Below are 16,566 nucleotides of genomic sequence, written 5' to 3'. Positions count from 1 at the left end.
TGTTGTTGTCATTTTCTATTAACATCCACATGTGGGCTAACTCTTTTAGTGCATATTTTTTCTATTCATAAGACTCGAATCTGATTGTATATAAAACATTAGTAATATATTATTTATCATTCATATGTATTAATTATTTAAGTTTAAAAGTAAATGATGCTTGAAGATAAATGATGAATGATACAATGTGGGAAAAAAACTAGTAGGTGATACATATTTTTATGTTAATACTTCTTTTAAAATATAAATTACAAAATCTAGTTATCTACCCTCTTCTAAAATTTGAGAAAATATATGTTAGCCTTAATTTTATAAACTTTAAAGGTGTTAATGTTTGTATAGAAATGCATTACCAAAACAATTTTGAGTCCTTACGAAATTTAATATGTGAAATCTATAAGGTACAAATTTTCAACTAGATTAAATTTATTTTATAAGGTACAAATTTATTTTATATCTGTAAAGGGTTATTCTATTCAGAACATACTTCTCCCAACAAGTGTGTGAATTATAGAAATCGAATATTTGATACTTAATTTCCTTATACTTAATAATAAAATGTGTGGAAGCATTCCTCTCTGTGGTAGATTGATTAGGTAGTGTATACATAATGAAGAATGGTTTAGTCAATGAGAAACTTAATCTTTATCCTTGACACATAGTTATAAAATCATTCTTCTATTAAAAATTACATCCAAGAGGATATATCATTTCTAATGAAATAATTATCCGATAAAATATAAAGCTTTTGTTTGGACACTTATGACCTCTCCTCTATGCCATGTAGTAATGATTCCTCTGGCATCACAGTCTTTACCACAACGATGTTGTTCATAGATCAAATTTTTTCGTAGATTAGATTTCATTTGATTGTCTACGGCTCCATTGCGTATGCTCGGGTAGAAATTTTGTATAAACATATCGTCATGTATTTTGATTTAACTTCAAAAAATAACAAAACACTTCACAGCACTGGCCACTCTAACTTTAAAAAATAACAAAACATTTCTATCATACTAAATCAATTGCTACATAAGTATAAGCAAATAAAATCAGAAACTAAGAGTTATGGATTATTTTTAACATTTGGCAAACTCAGAATTGCAACAAGTATAAAATAGGTCCTGCAATATCTTATGATCTGAATTTTGATTACCATAACAAATCCAACTTAATCATAAATATGACTTTTTTTGACATGTTCCTCAACAGAGTCAAGGACCCCATGAACATTAGGAGATAATAAATTTAACTAAGTATTAAAAATAATTCAAGAACTCAAAATGGGGAGAGTACAAAGTCTAACAAAAATCACAACCAGCACAAAATCAGGTAATCAAGGGCTGCAATGGAGATGGCAACAAATTCCGACACGACAACTAACGGTTCCTGGAGGATGACCAAGTGGATGATGCTCTTGAACCAGAACCAAATGCAGAGGGTCTCCTATCGTCACCACTACGCCACCTGTCACCACTGTCTGGCTTAGTCCAACGATCTGTTTCCGGAGGAGGAGCAGCAGCACCTGTGCCTTCAGTCCTCTCACGCCGGAACTTTGGAACATATTTCCCAGCAGTGGGTGCTGCAGCAGCTGCAGCTGCAGCAGGAGCAGCGGATACAGAGTCGGGTGGACGAGCAAGAGGCTCAGAAGTCTTCAAAGCTGCTTCAGTGGTTCGGCCCAACAATTCTTCTCTTCTCTTTCTCTCCTTTTCTTCAAGTTCCTGTTCTCTCTGTCTCTGCTTTTCAGCTATCTCAGCTAATTTCGCCAGGCGTTCAGCCTCTTCCTTCTTTCGCCTTTCAGCCTCTGGAGGAAATTTTTGTCCCATGTTAGGTAAAATATAAAACAGAAGATACGCTATTTTGATTGTCTGTTAAAAAAGGTAAATTGATTCCACAGTGCAATAAGCATTTTCCTTATGAAGAATAAATGTAGAAAAAATGTCAAACTGAAAGAAAAAAATATTCAACTTGTTCAGAGATGTAATGGTAAAAAATATGAAAAAGTTTGCAAAAAAAAGGACGGTTTTCATATCCCAGCCCCAAAGGTTGAGGTTAAGTACATTGGGAAGCTTAATCTGCAACTTATCGATGTACAGAATACTTAGTTTTCAAATTCCGAGTTGCTTTTTCAGCTCCTTATCCCCAGCCCCAAGGATTGAGGTTAACAAAATAAAAAATTTACCTTCTAGTTTCCGTGCCTCTTCCTCTGCGCGCAATTTTTCCTGTCTCTCTTCTTCTAACTTCAGATAAAACTTCAACTTCCTCATTTTTTCCCTCTCCTGTCTCCTGGACTGTAAAATCCGAGAGATGCGCTCCTCCCTTTCCCGTCTCAATCTGTTAAATTCTGCTTGACGATGACTGACAACTCTCTCTTGATATATCTCCTGCATAGTCAATCACATGACAGAATATTAGCCAAAGTACTACGTATAAAACAAAACAACAACTGTTTTACGACACATTAATAAAATATTACATGATAGCTAAAAAGTGGTTCTCATATGTATAGCCTATGATAATGGCAAAGCAATATAGAAAAGAAGCCAAAGATGGTGACAATACTAACTTTATTGCCTATCATTCGAACAAGCCTCTCCTTCTCCAAAAGATCTCCTTCATGGCGCTGTTGGCTCAGTTCGACCTCTTTCTGCATGAAACCATGGTCCAAATTCAGTAAAAGATAAGTTCAGGTTTAAATGGGAGGTTGTGTATGGTGAAGAATCAGGGGCTACATAAAATGAGAATTATGAGCTCAACATACTTGTTGCTCATGCTCGTGAAGAATCCTCTCTTCAACTAGGCGCTGTTGATATGCAGCATCAATAATAGGTGCGGCCTCTTCTCTTTTTGCTCTTTCCAAATAATCCATGGTCTTAGCTAATTTTTGCAGTTTCTTCTCCATTTCCTGTCTTTCTCGGACTTGTTCAGTCAAAGCCAACTCCATCAGAGTCTGCTTGGACATTTTATCCTACAAACAGCGTTTATCGTCAACACAACACTTCCAGACCGAACAAAGTAGAAATTTATTTGAAAATAGACTTTCAACTTACCCCCTCAATGATTGGCTTTTTCCCCTTCTTTTTAATACGCTTTTCAGCTTCCTGAAGCAAAGCTTGAGTTTCCTCCAATTGTCTTTCTTCAATTTCCCTGAGGATCCTTTGATTCTTCCTCTGCTCAAACTCAGCGGCAAGTCTTCTTTGCTCAGCTTCTTCAGTTATTTTCTGCAGTTTTAACCTCTTCGACTCTTCCTCACGTTCCTGCGAATGTACAAGTTAGAGGAAATGTTAATAATTTTAAAATCAATCACTCTTAATATGAAATAGTAATACTACTTCACAAGATTGTACCTTTTCAAGAAGCTGTCGCTCTTGTTCTTCTTTCCTCTTCTCGATAATTGATTTCCGAGCAAGAAGCCTCTTGTGTTCCTTGGCCACAACATCTGTCAAAGAGGGAAGTAAAGCTCCAAGTTTTGAAGGCTTCCTCTCTGGAGGATAAATCATTTGTCTCGCCTTGTTCAATTGCTCAGCAAAATTGGCCAGGTGATCCCTTAAGCCATCAGACTCAAGACTCTGCAATAGAAATCAAGCAATTGACATAATTGGTAAACTGAGACACAGTACAGACATATAATTAAATATTTATTGTTCAGAAATAACCCCTTCCTCTATCTAAAACGCAACCGGAAATTGAAGACATCTCAGATTGAGGATAACCAAAAGAAGTTAATTAATCTTGAATGTTAAAGGATCTAGTGTTTCAGCAGAAATATGATCAAAAAACCATTGGATTCAAGGAATAGCATATAATGGCAGGGAGGAAATCACATTTAACTGAAGGAACACTTACCACTTTGCAGAAAATTACGACATTTTTCACGTGATCGACTTTCATTGATACAAACTTCTGCTTAACAGCATCCACAGAAATCTTTTCCACTACTGAAAAATCAAAGAAGGGGATCATCCCAGATAAGGTCTCGATCTTCATTGTCTGGTAGACATTAGACACCTAGAAGAAAAATATGCAACAAGTTAGCATGGATAATAATAACTGCATATAAGGGGAGAGGGGAAATTCACATACGAAAAAGGACTAAACATGAAAATGCACCTGCTGTAGCAACCTCAAGGTAGCTAGTTTCTCCAGTACTGGAACATACTGAGACAATTGCACCTCTGGGACAGATGAAGCAGTAGAAAGCTTACCCCCTAACTTCGAGATTTTGGTAAACAACGGCTGCACTTTTAATGCAAGATCTGAAGGAAGAAATTCATGTTCAAGAAGATGGTAAATGTCCTTCACTTCCTGAGTTACATATGACATCACGCCCTTGGATACCTATAATGAACACAATGGTAGAAACTTTAGACCAATTATACCACCATTAACTAAAAAAATTGCATTTAATTTTTCAGTTGTCATTCTAACCAACGAGCCATTTGCTTATACAAAAAGATGCAATTAAAGACGAAATGAAATTTTAAAAAGATATATGAACATACAAAAATAAATACGAGAAGGTTGACATCAAGACGAATAAATAAAACATGATTACTAATGCAGTGTCTAAGAAAGCCAATTAAATAAACATCATCATCAGCCTACTATGGACAATAAACAGGATATTGAAATGTAGTGAACTATAGTTTATACAGGGTTGCCTAAATATGACTGTATAGGTGTGTGATTGAATTAGGACTTAATTGTACTAGAGTTGTATACTCAGCAGGATAATGTTCTCTCAAATAATGTAAAGAAGCAATGACCATAAGTATAAAATAAAGTTAATCAAAGATAATATCTTACCAGTTCGGCGAGAAGCGATGACCTGGAAAGCTGGGAAGAGCCGAAAAAGAACAGATGAACAGAGTTAGAAAAAATAGAAGAAAAAACATCTAATAAGCTAACTTGGGAATGCAGTTGAGGGGAACTTAAATACCACTTCTCTGCTTTCAGGTTTAGTTTCAAGATTAAAGCCAATGAGGTTAGCCATCCTCAAATTTCTCTCCTTTTCATGCTCCAGTTCAAGATGAGATGCACCATGAGTGTGATCATGAGGAGGAACTGAAAGTGCTGCTAGAACAACGGATGAAGCTATCAATTGCAAATCCTTCTGACTCAGATTCTTATTGAAGCTTTTTTGTAATACAAAGAGCCTGAACCATGCATATGCATGATATAGATGACTTGAAGATATCCAAAATATTTCGGTCAGCTTAGCATAGTAAACAACCAACAAGGATGCCTTCGGAGTTTTCTTGACCAAGCACATCAGTCCATGTATATCTTCAACTGATCGAAAAGCTTCCTGCAAATTGTAAAATTGTATTTGAAAAAACTCTACATCTATGAAAAACTAACAAAAAATATGTAGTAGATACATGGAAAGATGAGAAATTGCAAACCTGCCAGAGTCCAAGTTCAGTTGCAATTTTCAGCTGCTCAAATCTTGTATCGAGATACAGTTGCAAGCTTTCAGGAGCAGAAAGATCAGGCCGGTCTCGTTGGTCACGGTACTTATTCAGATTGGCCAAGTGGTTTCTTATGATTTCACAGAGTCTGCGGAACTCAGTTGTTCGCTTATATTGCTTACAAAACTGGAAAGCTCGATGAGCTGTCATCTGTACATGGCATTAGAGTCTATTAGAAACTCTATATAGAAAAAACAAGGGTGAATTCTCAAATTATCAATGCTTACAAGAAAATATACCACAATTTGAAGACAGAGAAAACGTAATAATGGTTAATAACAATAACGACAACAAATCCCTAAAACCAATCAATTAATTACTAATCATCAGGAATATATGTAAATATTTCCAAAACAATTCCATCATTACTATCACCAAGAACGGGAAATCAAATAACATTATTCAGAATTAAAATATAAACAACAAAAAACAAGGGTCGAGTTTAGCACCATTCCAACACAAATATCAATAATTTTGATGGCTTAGAGATATGTATTTTTAAAAGTAGCCATATACATACAGAGCAAATATAACAACACTAGCAAGTAGTAAAAGACAGAAGAAGAAGAAGGTAGAGCTTACAGCATATAGAGCTTCCAGTTTTGAGTTGTTTCGTAAAATTTCAAGCACGGTCCTGTATGTTTCCCAGAGAAACTTAAACCACGGGGTAACAAGCTCCCGGTCGGATCTCTCCTTTCCTTTTTCTCCACTGACATAACTGAGCATCAAATCCTCAGGCTTTTTATCAGCCTCCAAATCATCAACATCGAGAGCTGCTTCCAACTCCTCTGCTTGGCTCCGGGCATGTTCAGCTTTCTCGGTGGAGAGGTGAATGAAATGCTTGATCACCTCCTCCAATGAACCAACATTGACTTGCTGACATATGATACGATACTGAATGAGACCATCCTTAGCATACCGACCTTTACGCATTTCTACACATAGGTCTATGTACTTGAGCATGATCTTTTCGAGTGTCTTCTGCCATGCTCGGTACCTTTTCGAAGTAATTAGGTCATGAAGTGTCTGCAAAGCATCTTGCTTCTGCCCAACGTTTATCAATTCTGTGTTTTTCAATATTAAAAATGATCATTCAATTGTACCATCGCAAATAATATGACTAATGGTAAGTGAGAACATTTCTCATGTAAAAATTGTGAGTACATTTATATCACAATTTTGAATGTTCAAATAAAATTCGATGATTTGTATTAATTGTTCTCATTTCTCGTAATAACATCTATTGGTACAATTAGGGTGAGCAGGACCCGACTCTACCCGCACATTCGGCTTGGCCCGAGCATGATCGGGCCGGTCAGGTATCATCAAGGTCTAGGGTCAGGTTTAAAAACTAGAGTCCGTCGATATTTAGGGCTGGACAGGGGACAAGCATGACCCGACCTGGTACTGTCCCATGTTTACTCACTCATCACATGTACTTTATTAACAATATATATGTATATCATTTCATATGTCAAATTACATATCCATAATAATAAATGAGATTGAAAAAACTTTATCTCATGGTCTAGGTCGGGTCGGGGTTCAAAGGCTACCCTCATTGACATTTAGGGTGGGGTTAGCTTCAAGTCCAGGGAAAGGTCCCGGTTCAAAAAAATAATCCGATCAACATTTATGGTTGGGTAAGAGACAAGACTTAACCGGCCCAGACTCACCCCTAGGTACAATGGCAACATTGTAAATTTGTAATACAATTGTTTTTTTAACTAACCTTCTGCCCTTTTGAGAGCATTCTCCGGCTTCAAGAACTGACTCATATCAACGATTCACCAAACGGACTCACCTGTTCATAAAATTTACAATACACATTAAATCGGCGCATAGATTGAGGGGTAAAATCGTAAAATCATGAAGCATAAACATGAAACAAAAAAAAGTGTAAAATCAAATAAGGATTCATGAGAGAAGATCTATAAGAAAGAAAGGGGAATAGAGAGAAAGAAGAACCTGAGAAGAGAAGGCTTGCGCAGTTGTGAATGTGAGTATACCCTAGAAGGATGAGAAGGTGAGAGATTCAATTTGCATTCTCATTCAATGGAATTTGGGCCTTTTTTGTTTCATATGTTTGGGCTGGGTTTATCCATTCAAATATTTTTATTAGGCTTATTATTACTTAAAATCAAATAAATGGAGACGCATGTTACACGTCACATTTGAATACAAGTATATTTCATGGTTTTTGCTGCTATCATTTTAGATTAAATTTAATTAGAATTAAAATATAATGTATTGTTAATATCTTATTGGTTGTTTCTGTATGGTTTTCACTTCATACAAGTCTTTCTATTTATTTTATTGGTATTCATTATTATCCACAAACTAATAACGATATAATAATGTGGAGATTCAAACTTTAATAGTATAAAAAAAATCTTATACTCTTATTTAGTACGATAAGTACAATACATGGATAGAATAAAACCAATAAGTAAAGAAGAACAAAATTATCTAGTCATTAATCTCAACACTTATTATAAAATCTAATTGTTATAGTAGAAGAATGATAATTATACTGGTTTGGTATACTTGAAAGATATCGTAAGTACAATATTGTCGATCTAACTGATGATTTCATCCTTTATGAAATCGACTGTGACGCAAGTCTTTTATTGTTGTATTCATCTCTTAAATTTTATATAAAAAATTAAAATACTTACATTATTATAAGAGTTTAATATTTATGAATGATGGTGTAATATATTTTGACATATTGTGAGTACATTATTTAATATTTATGTCTAAATCATCACTAAATCTCTTAAAGTAATACACATAAATACATGCATATTAATTGTATAAAAATATTATATTGAAAGTGTATAAATATTAAAAATATTATTGTAATTATATTGATATTATTTCAAGTACAATATACACAAAATAAAATAATAAGGGTATAATAATATGTGTTATAAAAGAATAAGGGTATAATATGTGATATTATTTTAAAAGTATAATAATATGTGTTATATTTTTAATAATTTGTACTTTGTAATATAAGTAAGGTGAATATTAAATTGGGTAACAGAATATATTTCACAATAAATGTTTATGAATGAATGCATTAGGAGAAAGTTGGGATAGCTCCTCCCGTAGAAAATAAGGGTGAGCATGAGTTAGGTAAGGCTTATCCCTTACACGGTCCTACATGTTCATCAGGTCATTTTTTTGAACTCATCCATAAACTCACAGCTAACTTAATCCTAAATATTGAGTATTTTTTCAGCCTTTGAATCTGACATAGACCCAATTAAGTATAATACATACTCATTTTAGATAAATTTTTATCAATAATAATACTTATTATTATGAATATGTAATTTGACATAGAAAATGATACATGTATATATTGTTAATCATGTATATGATAAATAAATAGAGAACTAATGATACTTTCAACCAAAAAAATGTCATTATTATTTTTTACATAATTGAGTAGAGATACATACAAACATGATAAGTGACTGGCTATGAGACGGTTAGGGTCGAGTCATGTTTGTTCATTACCCGACCCTAAATTTTGACAAGATCTAATTTGTGAAACCGAACCCGACCCTAGACCTAACGAGACTCGATACTATTTGGGCTTGATCAAACCGGGCCATACTAGATGAGCGGGTAGGGTCTAGTCTTACTCACTCCTTCTAGAAAATATGATCGCTAATAGCAACCTCCTTGGGTTTGTTCCTTTTTGGACGGTCGTTTTTTGGTTGATGTATTTGATATGTATTTGGATTGTATTGAATAATAATGCAGCGAAATTGTATATGTATTTTGTGTATATTGGATAAAAGAAAGTGATTAAGATATGAAGAGAGATGATGCCACAAACAAAAGTTTGATAAGTTGATATGAAGTTCGCCACAATAAAGGATTCTTGATAAGAACAAAGGTACCACAAACAATGATGAATTGTTTGATAATCCGGGATGTAGTTCGCTACAAGAACTTTGGGGTTCTTGATAAGAACAAGGGTGTCTTGGTTCAACCAAGAACTTAGGAGAATAATTCTCACTAAAAGGATTTTAATCCAAAATAATTTCCAAATTGTTATTTCTCATGTCAAATTCGGTTACATATGGATATGTGGCTATCCAACTCGGCTTCCACAAAATTAACACTAAGAATCAACATTTGAATGACCTAATTATGATATTAATGACCAACTAATGGCTGATTGCAATCAGCCCTCAATCCACACGTTTTTTCCTTAAAAAACCTACCACCCGATATTAAAGTGTCAATTATTTGAATTCAAATGACTACTTATAGAAGGAAACAAATAAAACACTCTTAATTATATCCATAACTCATATGGTAACCCAGAAACGAAACAAATCATATCATCCTTTCTCCTTGAATCACAAGACCACAAAAGGAAACAAATCATCTCTCCTTAAGTTGCATTGCAATCCTCCAAGAAAGGAAACAAATAACCAGACCACCTTTTCTCCATTGAATCACATGGCCACCTAAAGGAAATAAATCATTCCTTCTTAATTTACATGTTCATCCATCAAGAAAGAAAATAAAGGAAATAATATCATACCAACCTCTCTCCTTATACTAGGCAATTTTTTCATGAGTTATACACACAAATTATTTACTGATTTGATATGAAGGAACAAGTAAACATATGTTGCATGTGGCTGCCCAAAGTGTTCTTTATCTCACTTGCACATTCTTCACTTTATCGAATGTAACTTGATGATTTGGCATGAATTAAACATCCTCATCATATTATTTTTGGGCTTCACTTTGGAATAACATCTTATTCTTTAAGTATGCCTTCAACAAATGTTCTTGAGTTGATGTTTGTCCTCCAAATTGTATAGTACCCCTTTTAGCTCACATCAACCGCACACCTTAAATGGTTTGGACGTGTACTAAGGTAACCATTAGAAGCTTAGTACGAACAAAATGATGGTTAGACCAATTTACAGGGGGGCAAGAAAAACTAGAGATGAAACATTAAGAAATATTTAGATATAAATATTTTGTCAATAAAATTGATTTATGATAAAGGACATGGTTCGAACCTAAGTACTCAACATCATGTTATCGCACTGGAATAACAGTGTTGGTCATTCAACGCGACAAAGGGAGTGTAGCGGCACAAATGATCGTAATGCATGTCACAGGTTAGAGAGCAGTGACTTCATGGGCCAAATCACAGGCCAAAACCTGCTCCAACAAGTTTGTACGTATAACCCTAATTTTTGAAGCTAAAAGCCCTTTTTGCCCAAGAAAATTGATACTCATTATATTATTGGACAATAATCTTCTCTAATATTATAGAAACAAATTATTGTATTTTTTTGTATTTATTATTTTTTGTATTTTTATTTCAATATCATTGATCCAATATAGCAAATCTTTATTCTTTCCATATAAACTCTCTTAATAAAAACCTATCTATAATAGTGTATCCATGTTACGTTGCCAAGACCTTGACCTCCCATGCGAATCTTTATCATTCAATGGTAGCTTTTAGCATTGCTGCTAACACATATTTTTCTTTTCTTTATTCCCCCAATCTCATTATCTTGATATGCAATCATTGACAATAGACTTATCTGGAATAAAGTCAGATATAACCCTTTTAAAAAAATAATGTTGTTATGTTAATATTTATTGTGAGTGCGATTCAAAATTTATCCATTTCTTAAATTCGTCACCTTAACAATTAGATTATCTTATAATTCTTTTCTTTTTTAATTTATTGTGGATGAGATTCGAACTTTATCCATTCCTTAAACCCTTCACCATAACCATTAGATTATCATATAACTTTTTTTTTAAATTTATTGTGAATGAGATTCAAACTCACAACCCTTCACTTTAGTACTTTATGACTTCAGTTATATATAACCCTTACACAAGTATTGATCTAATTATCACCACATAATTATAACTAATCTCACCATTTTCTATCTATATATACTGTTATTATGCTATATAAAAACCAACATGTGATGTAAGAGAAGAAGGTAAACGTCCATCATACAATTCTCATATATAGTGTAATGCAATGGAAGAAAAGGAATAGGAGACAATATTTAGAATTAAAAATAAAAGTTAGAATTAATGTTATACACTAACATCATGCATAAACTTCTAAGGCATGAAACAATTCAAGACAAGGACATGTACGTAGAAGTTGGTTTGAATTTCCTACAAATTAATGGACTCTTACCAATGATATTCAAAATATGTATCCTATTCTTGGCGTATATTTTTTTCTTTCTAATATCAAAAGCGTTTTCTAAAAGCGCGGAAAAAAGTTAGGGTTGGATAAACCGCGTAATAGCCATTGAAGGTGCAATGACCAAGAACATAGTGTAAGACAACGTAAGTCATGGTCAAGAATTTGCGGTAGGGTACATGGAGATGTAGAAAGAAAGCAAAGATTGTATTTCAAGAATCCAACACTCAAAATAATAAAGGTTATGGTATTTTTTTTTGTGTGGATATAATCAACGGAATAAACTAGTTATACGGTTTACGTCAAAAAGTTAAAAACATTATAATATTAACTAACATAATTTATAATTTTATACTTCAAAGTTTAAAAAAACATTACTATCACACAAAATCATAATTAAATAATCAATTGAGAAGATTTAAGTATAACATGATATTACAAATAAGTTGAAAACGTCATCAAACAATATAAGTTTTAATTGCAAAAAAGTGGACAAATAAATTTCAAACTTAATTAATTAAGTAACTTTTTGTTACAAGATAACCTAACAAATGTAAACAAAACTCCAATAACAACAAATTAAACATAATAAAAAATAATTTGAAAGCACAACATTCTTTTTCCTCCCAATGAGACATTATTTTGACATTTTCTTAAAAATAAATTGATTGCTTCATCTGGTTCGACCAACCGAGTCACTAGTTTTATGTGTAAGTTAGTCGAGTCATTGGTTCATATTGATTATGGTTCGTGACCGATCAGATGAGTAACTCAAACCGATTAGGTATCTGTTCTAGGTCACACCGGTTGACCTGAGCTTAATTTAATAATATTGCAATCAATGCAACTTGTACCCCCTCTCCTTCGGTCTTGGATCCGTCACTGCTCTCACTCAATTGGTAAAAAAAACTAATTTTTTAGGATGTTTGGTTACCTCTGTCAATAAATGTCGCTCCTAGAAATCAAACATTTAATTTTTAGCCTATATAAAAATTCAATAAAATTTTATACAATTAAACCAACACCTTATTAGTATAAATGTTAGAATATTGACAGGGAAATATTATTCTAGCTTACCCAAAAATGAGCAAGGTCTAGTCTTTGTTAACATAAACATTTGATCATAACTAATCAAATTATAAATTTTATCATTTAAGTATTTTGTTTTTACAATCTCTTCAAGTTTTTTATATGACAAAGTAAACAAAGCATCTTCCAACAACTTTCATGATTTTGATTTAGGGAAATAATATCTAGGGGTGAGTAGGACCTGACCTTACCTACTCATCCAGTTTGGCCTGATCAGGATTGAGTCCAAATAGGGTTGGATCTCATGAGGTCGAGGGTTGTGTTTGAGTTCAAAAATTGGACATAGACACTATTTAGGGTCGAGTAGGAAACAAACATGATTTGGCCCGACCCATGGTCACTCACTTATCATGTCCGTATGTGTTTCTATTCAATTGTGTATAGAATAATAACATCTCTTTTGTCAAAAGTATCATCGATTCTCTAATTTTCATCATATATACATGATTAACAATATATATGCATATATCATTTTATATGTCAAATAACATATTCATAATAGTAAGTAAAATATTGAGAAGAGGGTCTAGGGTCGGGTTCGGGTACGACGGTTGTCCCAGTCGAAATTTGGGGTCATTAACTTCGGGTTTGGGTTGAGTCTGAGTTCAAAAAATAATTACCAATATTTAGGGTCGAGTAAGGCATAAGTCTTACATGGCCCAACCCGACTCATGTTCAACCCATATAATATCCATGCCGACAATATTTATTTTCCTATGGAATCAGATTGATTAAACCTAAAGTTATTTCATGCTCACAAAGGAAAGAAAATAATACACTAGCAATATGTGTTGACCACTTTCTTGGTTGGGGTCCCATATGCTTGTTTTGTAAAAGTTCTAAAGTAAAGACAAAGTAGGATTTTTCTTTTTTTGGTACATACAAAGTAGGATTTGAATCAAAATTTATGGATGCATGGAAATTACATACACCAATTAAATTAAAAAAAAATCAAATCCCAATTCAACATTTTAAATCTTTGATGTTATTTGTTGGCCACAATGAAGAGGTCGAAGATTTACATATCATGTTTGCAATGTCACTTCGCATCCACTTACCTTTATTGGATAATTAATCCATCGGCCTTAGATAAAATATAAAACTGTAAATGGTTAAGAGATTAAATGTGTATATAGAAAATTATATTCTATCATTTTTTTGGTGAATGATATTCTTTAGTTTTATTTTTTATTTTTACATACGATGTTGTCCTCCAAAGACATCTTAATTAGTTTATAGTTGCGTTAAAATCCCTCGGTGCACTTGGTAATTTTTCCATTTTCTTGTGTCCTCTCCTATATCCCCCTTGTTTAAGGTAAATGGTATAGGAATTTAAGAAGTTATTAAATCTATCTATTAGTAGTTAGAAGACACAATTTTGTCTTTTCATTTTTTACTTATTAAGAATTTATATTTTCATTTGAAATCGTATTCACATTATTTTTCTATAATTAAAGTTATCATTGTTGTTGATAATTTCAGCTTTTGGTTTATGCATTTGGTGTTAATTTTGTAATAGTTTCCTAATTAGTCTAGTTAGTTAAGAGTTAGTTAGTTAGGAGTGCTATAAATAGAAGTCTAGTGTACTTGAGATGAGTGATTGTATTTTGATACTTCAAGTGAATCAATAATACAAAAGAGGTATATTCATTGAATTGTTCTTTGTTACTTTCTTGGTATCCAAGTAAACTCATAAATCTTCAACCTTCTTTCTCTATTCCTACTCTCCATTCTTTTCCTGGTTTTGCTGGTGTATGTATGCACTTGGTGTGCATATCAGTTGCTTGCAGAACAAACAACAGTGGTATCAAGAGCTTTGTGCAAAAGGGATTCTGTGTGAACCAAGAGAAGGGGACCTGTGTGTGTGGGAGTGTGTGTAAAAGAGTGCATTCGAAATCAAAGAAGGAAGGCAGAAGCAAGAAGGAGTAAGAAGAAGCTGTCACATGGCAAACAACAATAGTTTCTCTATGACACTCCCTATTCTAGATAGCAAGAACTATGATAGATGGAGGAATCACATGAAAGCTATATTTGAATTTCAAGAAGTACTTGAGATAGTGCAGAAATGCTATCAAGAAATAGGAGAAGGAGCAACCGAGGCTCAAAGAACAATGTACAATGAAGCAAAGAAGAAAGATTGCAAGGCACCATTCTTCATTTACCAAGGTGTTGATGCAGCAAATTATGAAAAGATCAATGGAGCTGAGACTGCCAAGCAAGCCTGGGATAGCTTGGAGAAATGCTATGAAGGTGTTGCAAAGATCAAGAAAGTAAAACTGCAGAATCTGAGAAGGCAATATGAAGTCTTGCAAATGGAAGAGAATGAGTCAATTGCAGACTACATGACCAAGATTCTAACACTCTCAAACCAGATGAGGTCATGTGGTAAAGCAATTAAAGAGAAATCAATTGTTGAGAAGGTCCTAAGGACTCTCACTTGCAAATATGACCATATAGTAGTTGCAATTGAGGAGTCCAAGAACCTAGAAGAACTCAAAATTGAGGAGTTGCAGGCATCTTTGGAGGCTCATGAGTTGAGGTTGAAAGGAAGGAACTCAGGCAGAGTTGGTGATGAAGCATTCTTGTCAAGACACAACAAAAAGAATTCCAATCAATGGAACAAGAAAACCAAAGAAAGGGGACATAATACCAAGTGGAAGACCAATGAATCAAGTTCCTCAACAAGAAACCCTGAGCAGAATGGTGCAAGGAATGGCAATGATCTTTATCAAGGCAAGAACAATCATAAGAATTCAGATACCAGAAAGAAAGTAGACAAAAAGAAGTTGCAATGCTATAACTGTAGAAACTATGGACACTTTGCATCAGAATGCAAATCCAACAAATGGCAGAAGGCTAGAGAGGATGAAGCTAGACTTGCAAAAGGGGAAAGTTCAAGCAGTTCTGGTGATGAACACTACCTATTGATGGCTACAACAGTGAATGAATCTGGAAATGAAGGAAGCAATAAAGACTACTGGTACTTGGATACTGGTTGTTCAAACCATATGACAGGTAGAAGGGATTGGTTTGCAGAACTAGATGAATCTGTCAAGAGCAAAGTGAAATTTGCAGATCACTCATCAGTCTCAGCAGAAGGAGTAGGGAAAGTACTGATTCAAAGACTTGATGGCAAGGAAACATCAATTTCCAATGTGCTCTATGTGCCCAAGATGCAAAATAATTTGTTAAGTCTTGGTCAACTTCTAGAGAAAGGATACAAGGTGATAATGGAAGAAGGTGAGCTAATTCTGTTTGATAGAGCAAACCAGAAAATATTGAAGGCCTCTCTTTCATCCAATAGAACCTTCAAGATAAAGATACAAGTCAGTGAACAAACTTGTCTCAAAGCTGGAGTGGACCAAGATACTTGGCTCTGGCACTTGAGGTATGGACACTTAAACTTCAAAAGCTTAGAGTTGCTAAGCAAAACTGAGTGTGTTGCGGGATTGCCAGTTATAAAATCACCTACAACATTGTGTGATGATTGCTTGACCAGCAAGCTAGCAAGAAGTCCCTTTGAATCAAACATTCCAACAAGGTCAAAGAAGCCTCTTGAACTGATCTATAGTGATGTATGTGGCCCTTTTGAAACAGAATCAATTGGAGGGAACAAATACTTCCTAACCTTCATTGATGATTGCACAAGAATCACAAGAAAGGTATGGATTTACTTGTTAAAGAAGAAAAGTGATGTCTTTGAGAGCTTCAAAAGATTTAAAGCACTGGTTGAAAGGAAGAGTGAGCAAAAACTAAAAACACTCAGATCAGATGGTGGAG

General features: G+C 34.0%; 1 protein-coding gene across 1 annotated transcript; it reads right to left on the bottom strand.

Annotated features, from left to right (window-relative positions):
* LOC109356614 (eukaryotic translation initiation factor 3 subunit A-like) lies at window positions 1,076-7,558 on the bottom strand. Its single transcript, XM_019600025.1, has 14 exons — window positions 7,440-7,558; window positions 7,204-7,275; window positions 6,054-6,535; window positions 5,406-5,621; window positions 4,940-5,308; window positions 4,807-4,836; window positions 4,111-4,338; window positions 3,847-4,008; window positions 3,348-3,569; window positions 3,051-3,257; window positions 2,762-2,968; window positions 2,567-2,647; window positions 2,183-2,384; window positions 1,076-1,804 (listed from the first exon to the last, which is right to left on the bottom strand). The coding sequence occupies exons 2-14, from the start codon at window positions 7,247-7,249 to the stop codon at window positions 1,380-1,382; spliced, it is 2,877 nt and encodes a 958-aa protein (XP_019455570.1). The 5' UTR covers window positions 7,250-7,275; window positions 7,440-7,558; the 3' UTR covers window positions 1,076-1,379.

This window comes from Lupinus angustifolius, chromosome LG09 (genome assembly GCF_001865875.1).
Source record: "Lupinus angustifolius cultivar Tanjil chromosome LG09, LupAngTanjil_v1.0, whole genome shotgun sequence".
NCBI lineage: Eukaryota > Viridiplantae > Streptophyta > Magnoliopsida > Fabales > Fabaceae > Lupinus > Lupinus angustifolius.
The sequence above is the reverse complement of the archived record's forward strand: the minus strand, read 5'-3'. Positions and strand labels throughout refer to the sequence as shown.

Bases quoted from the DNA above. Each gene is read 5' to 3' on its own strand.
- LOC109356614 (XM_019600025.1), bottom strand. From the start codon at position 7,249: ATGAGTCAGTTCTTGAAGCCGGAGAATGCTCTCAAAAGGGCAGAAG. The intron at 5,622-6,053 runs GTAAGCTCTACC...TGCCATGTACAG, and splicing joins AACTGGAAGCTCTATATGCT to ATGACAGCTCATCGAGCTTT. The intron at 3,258-3,347 runs GTACAATCTTGT...GTACATTCGCAG, and splicing joins AGCGACAGCTTCTTGAAAAG to GAACGTGAGGAAGAGTCGAA.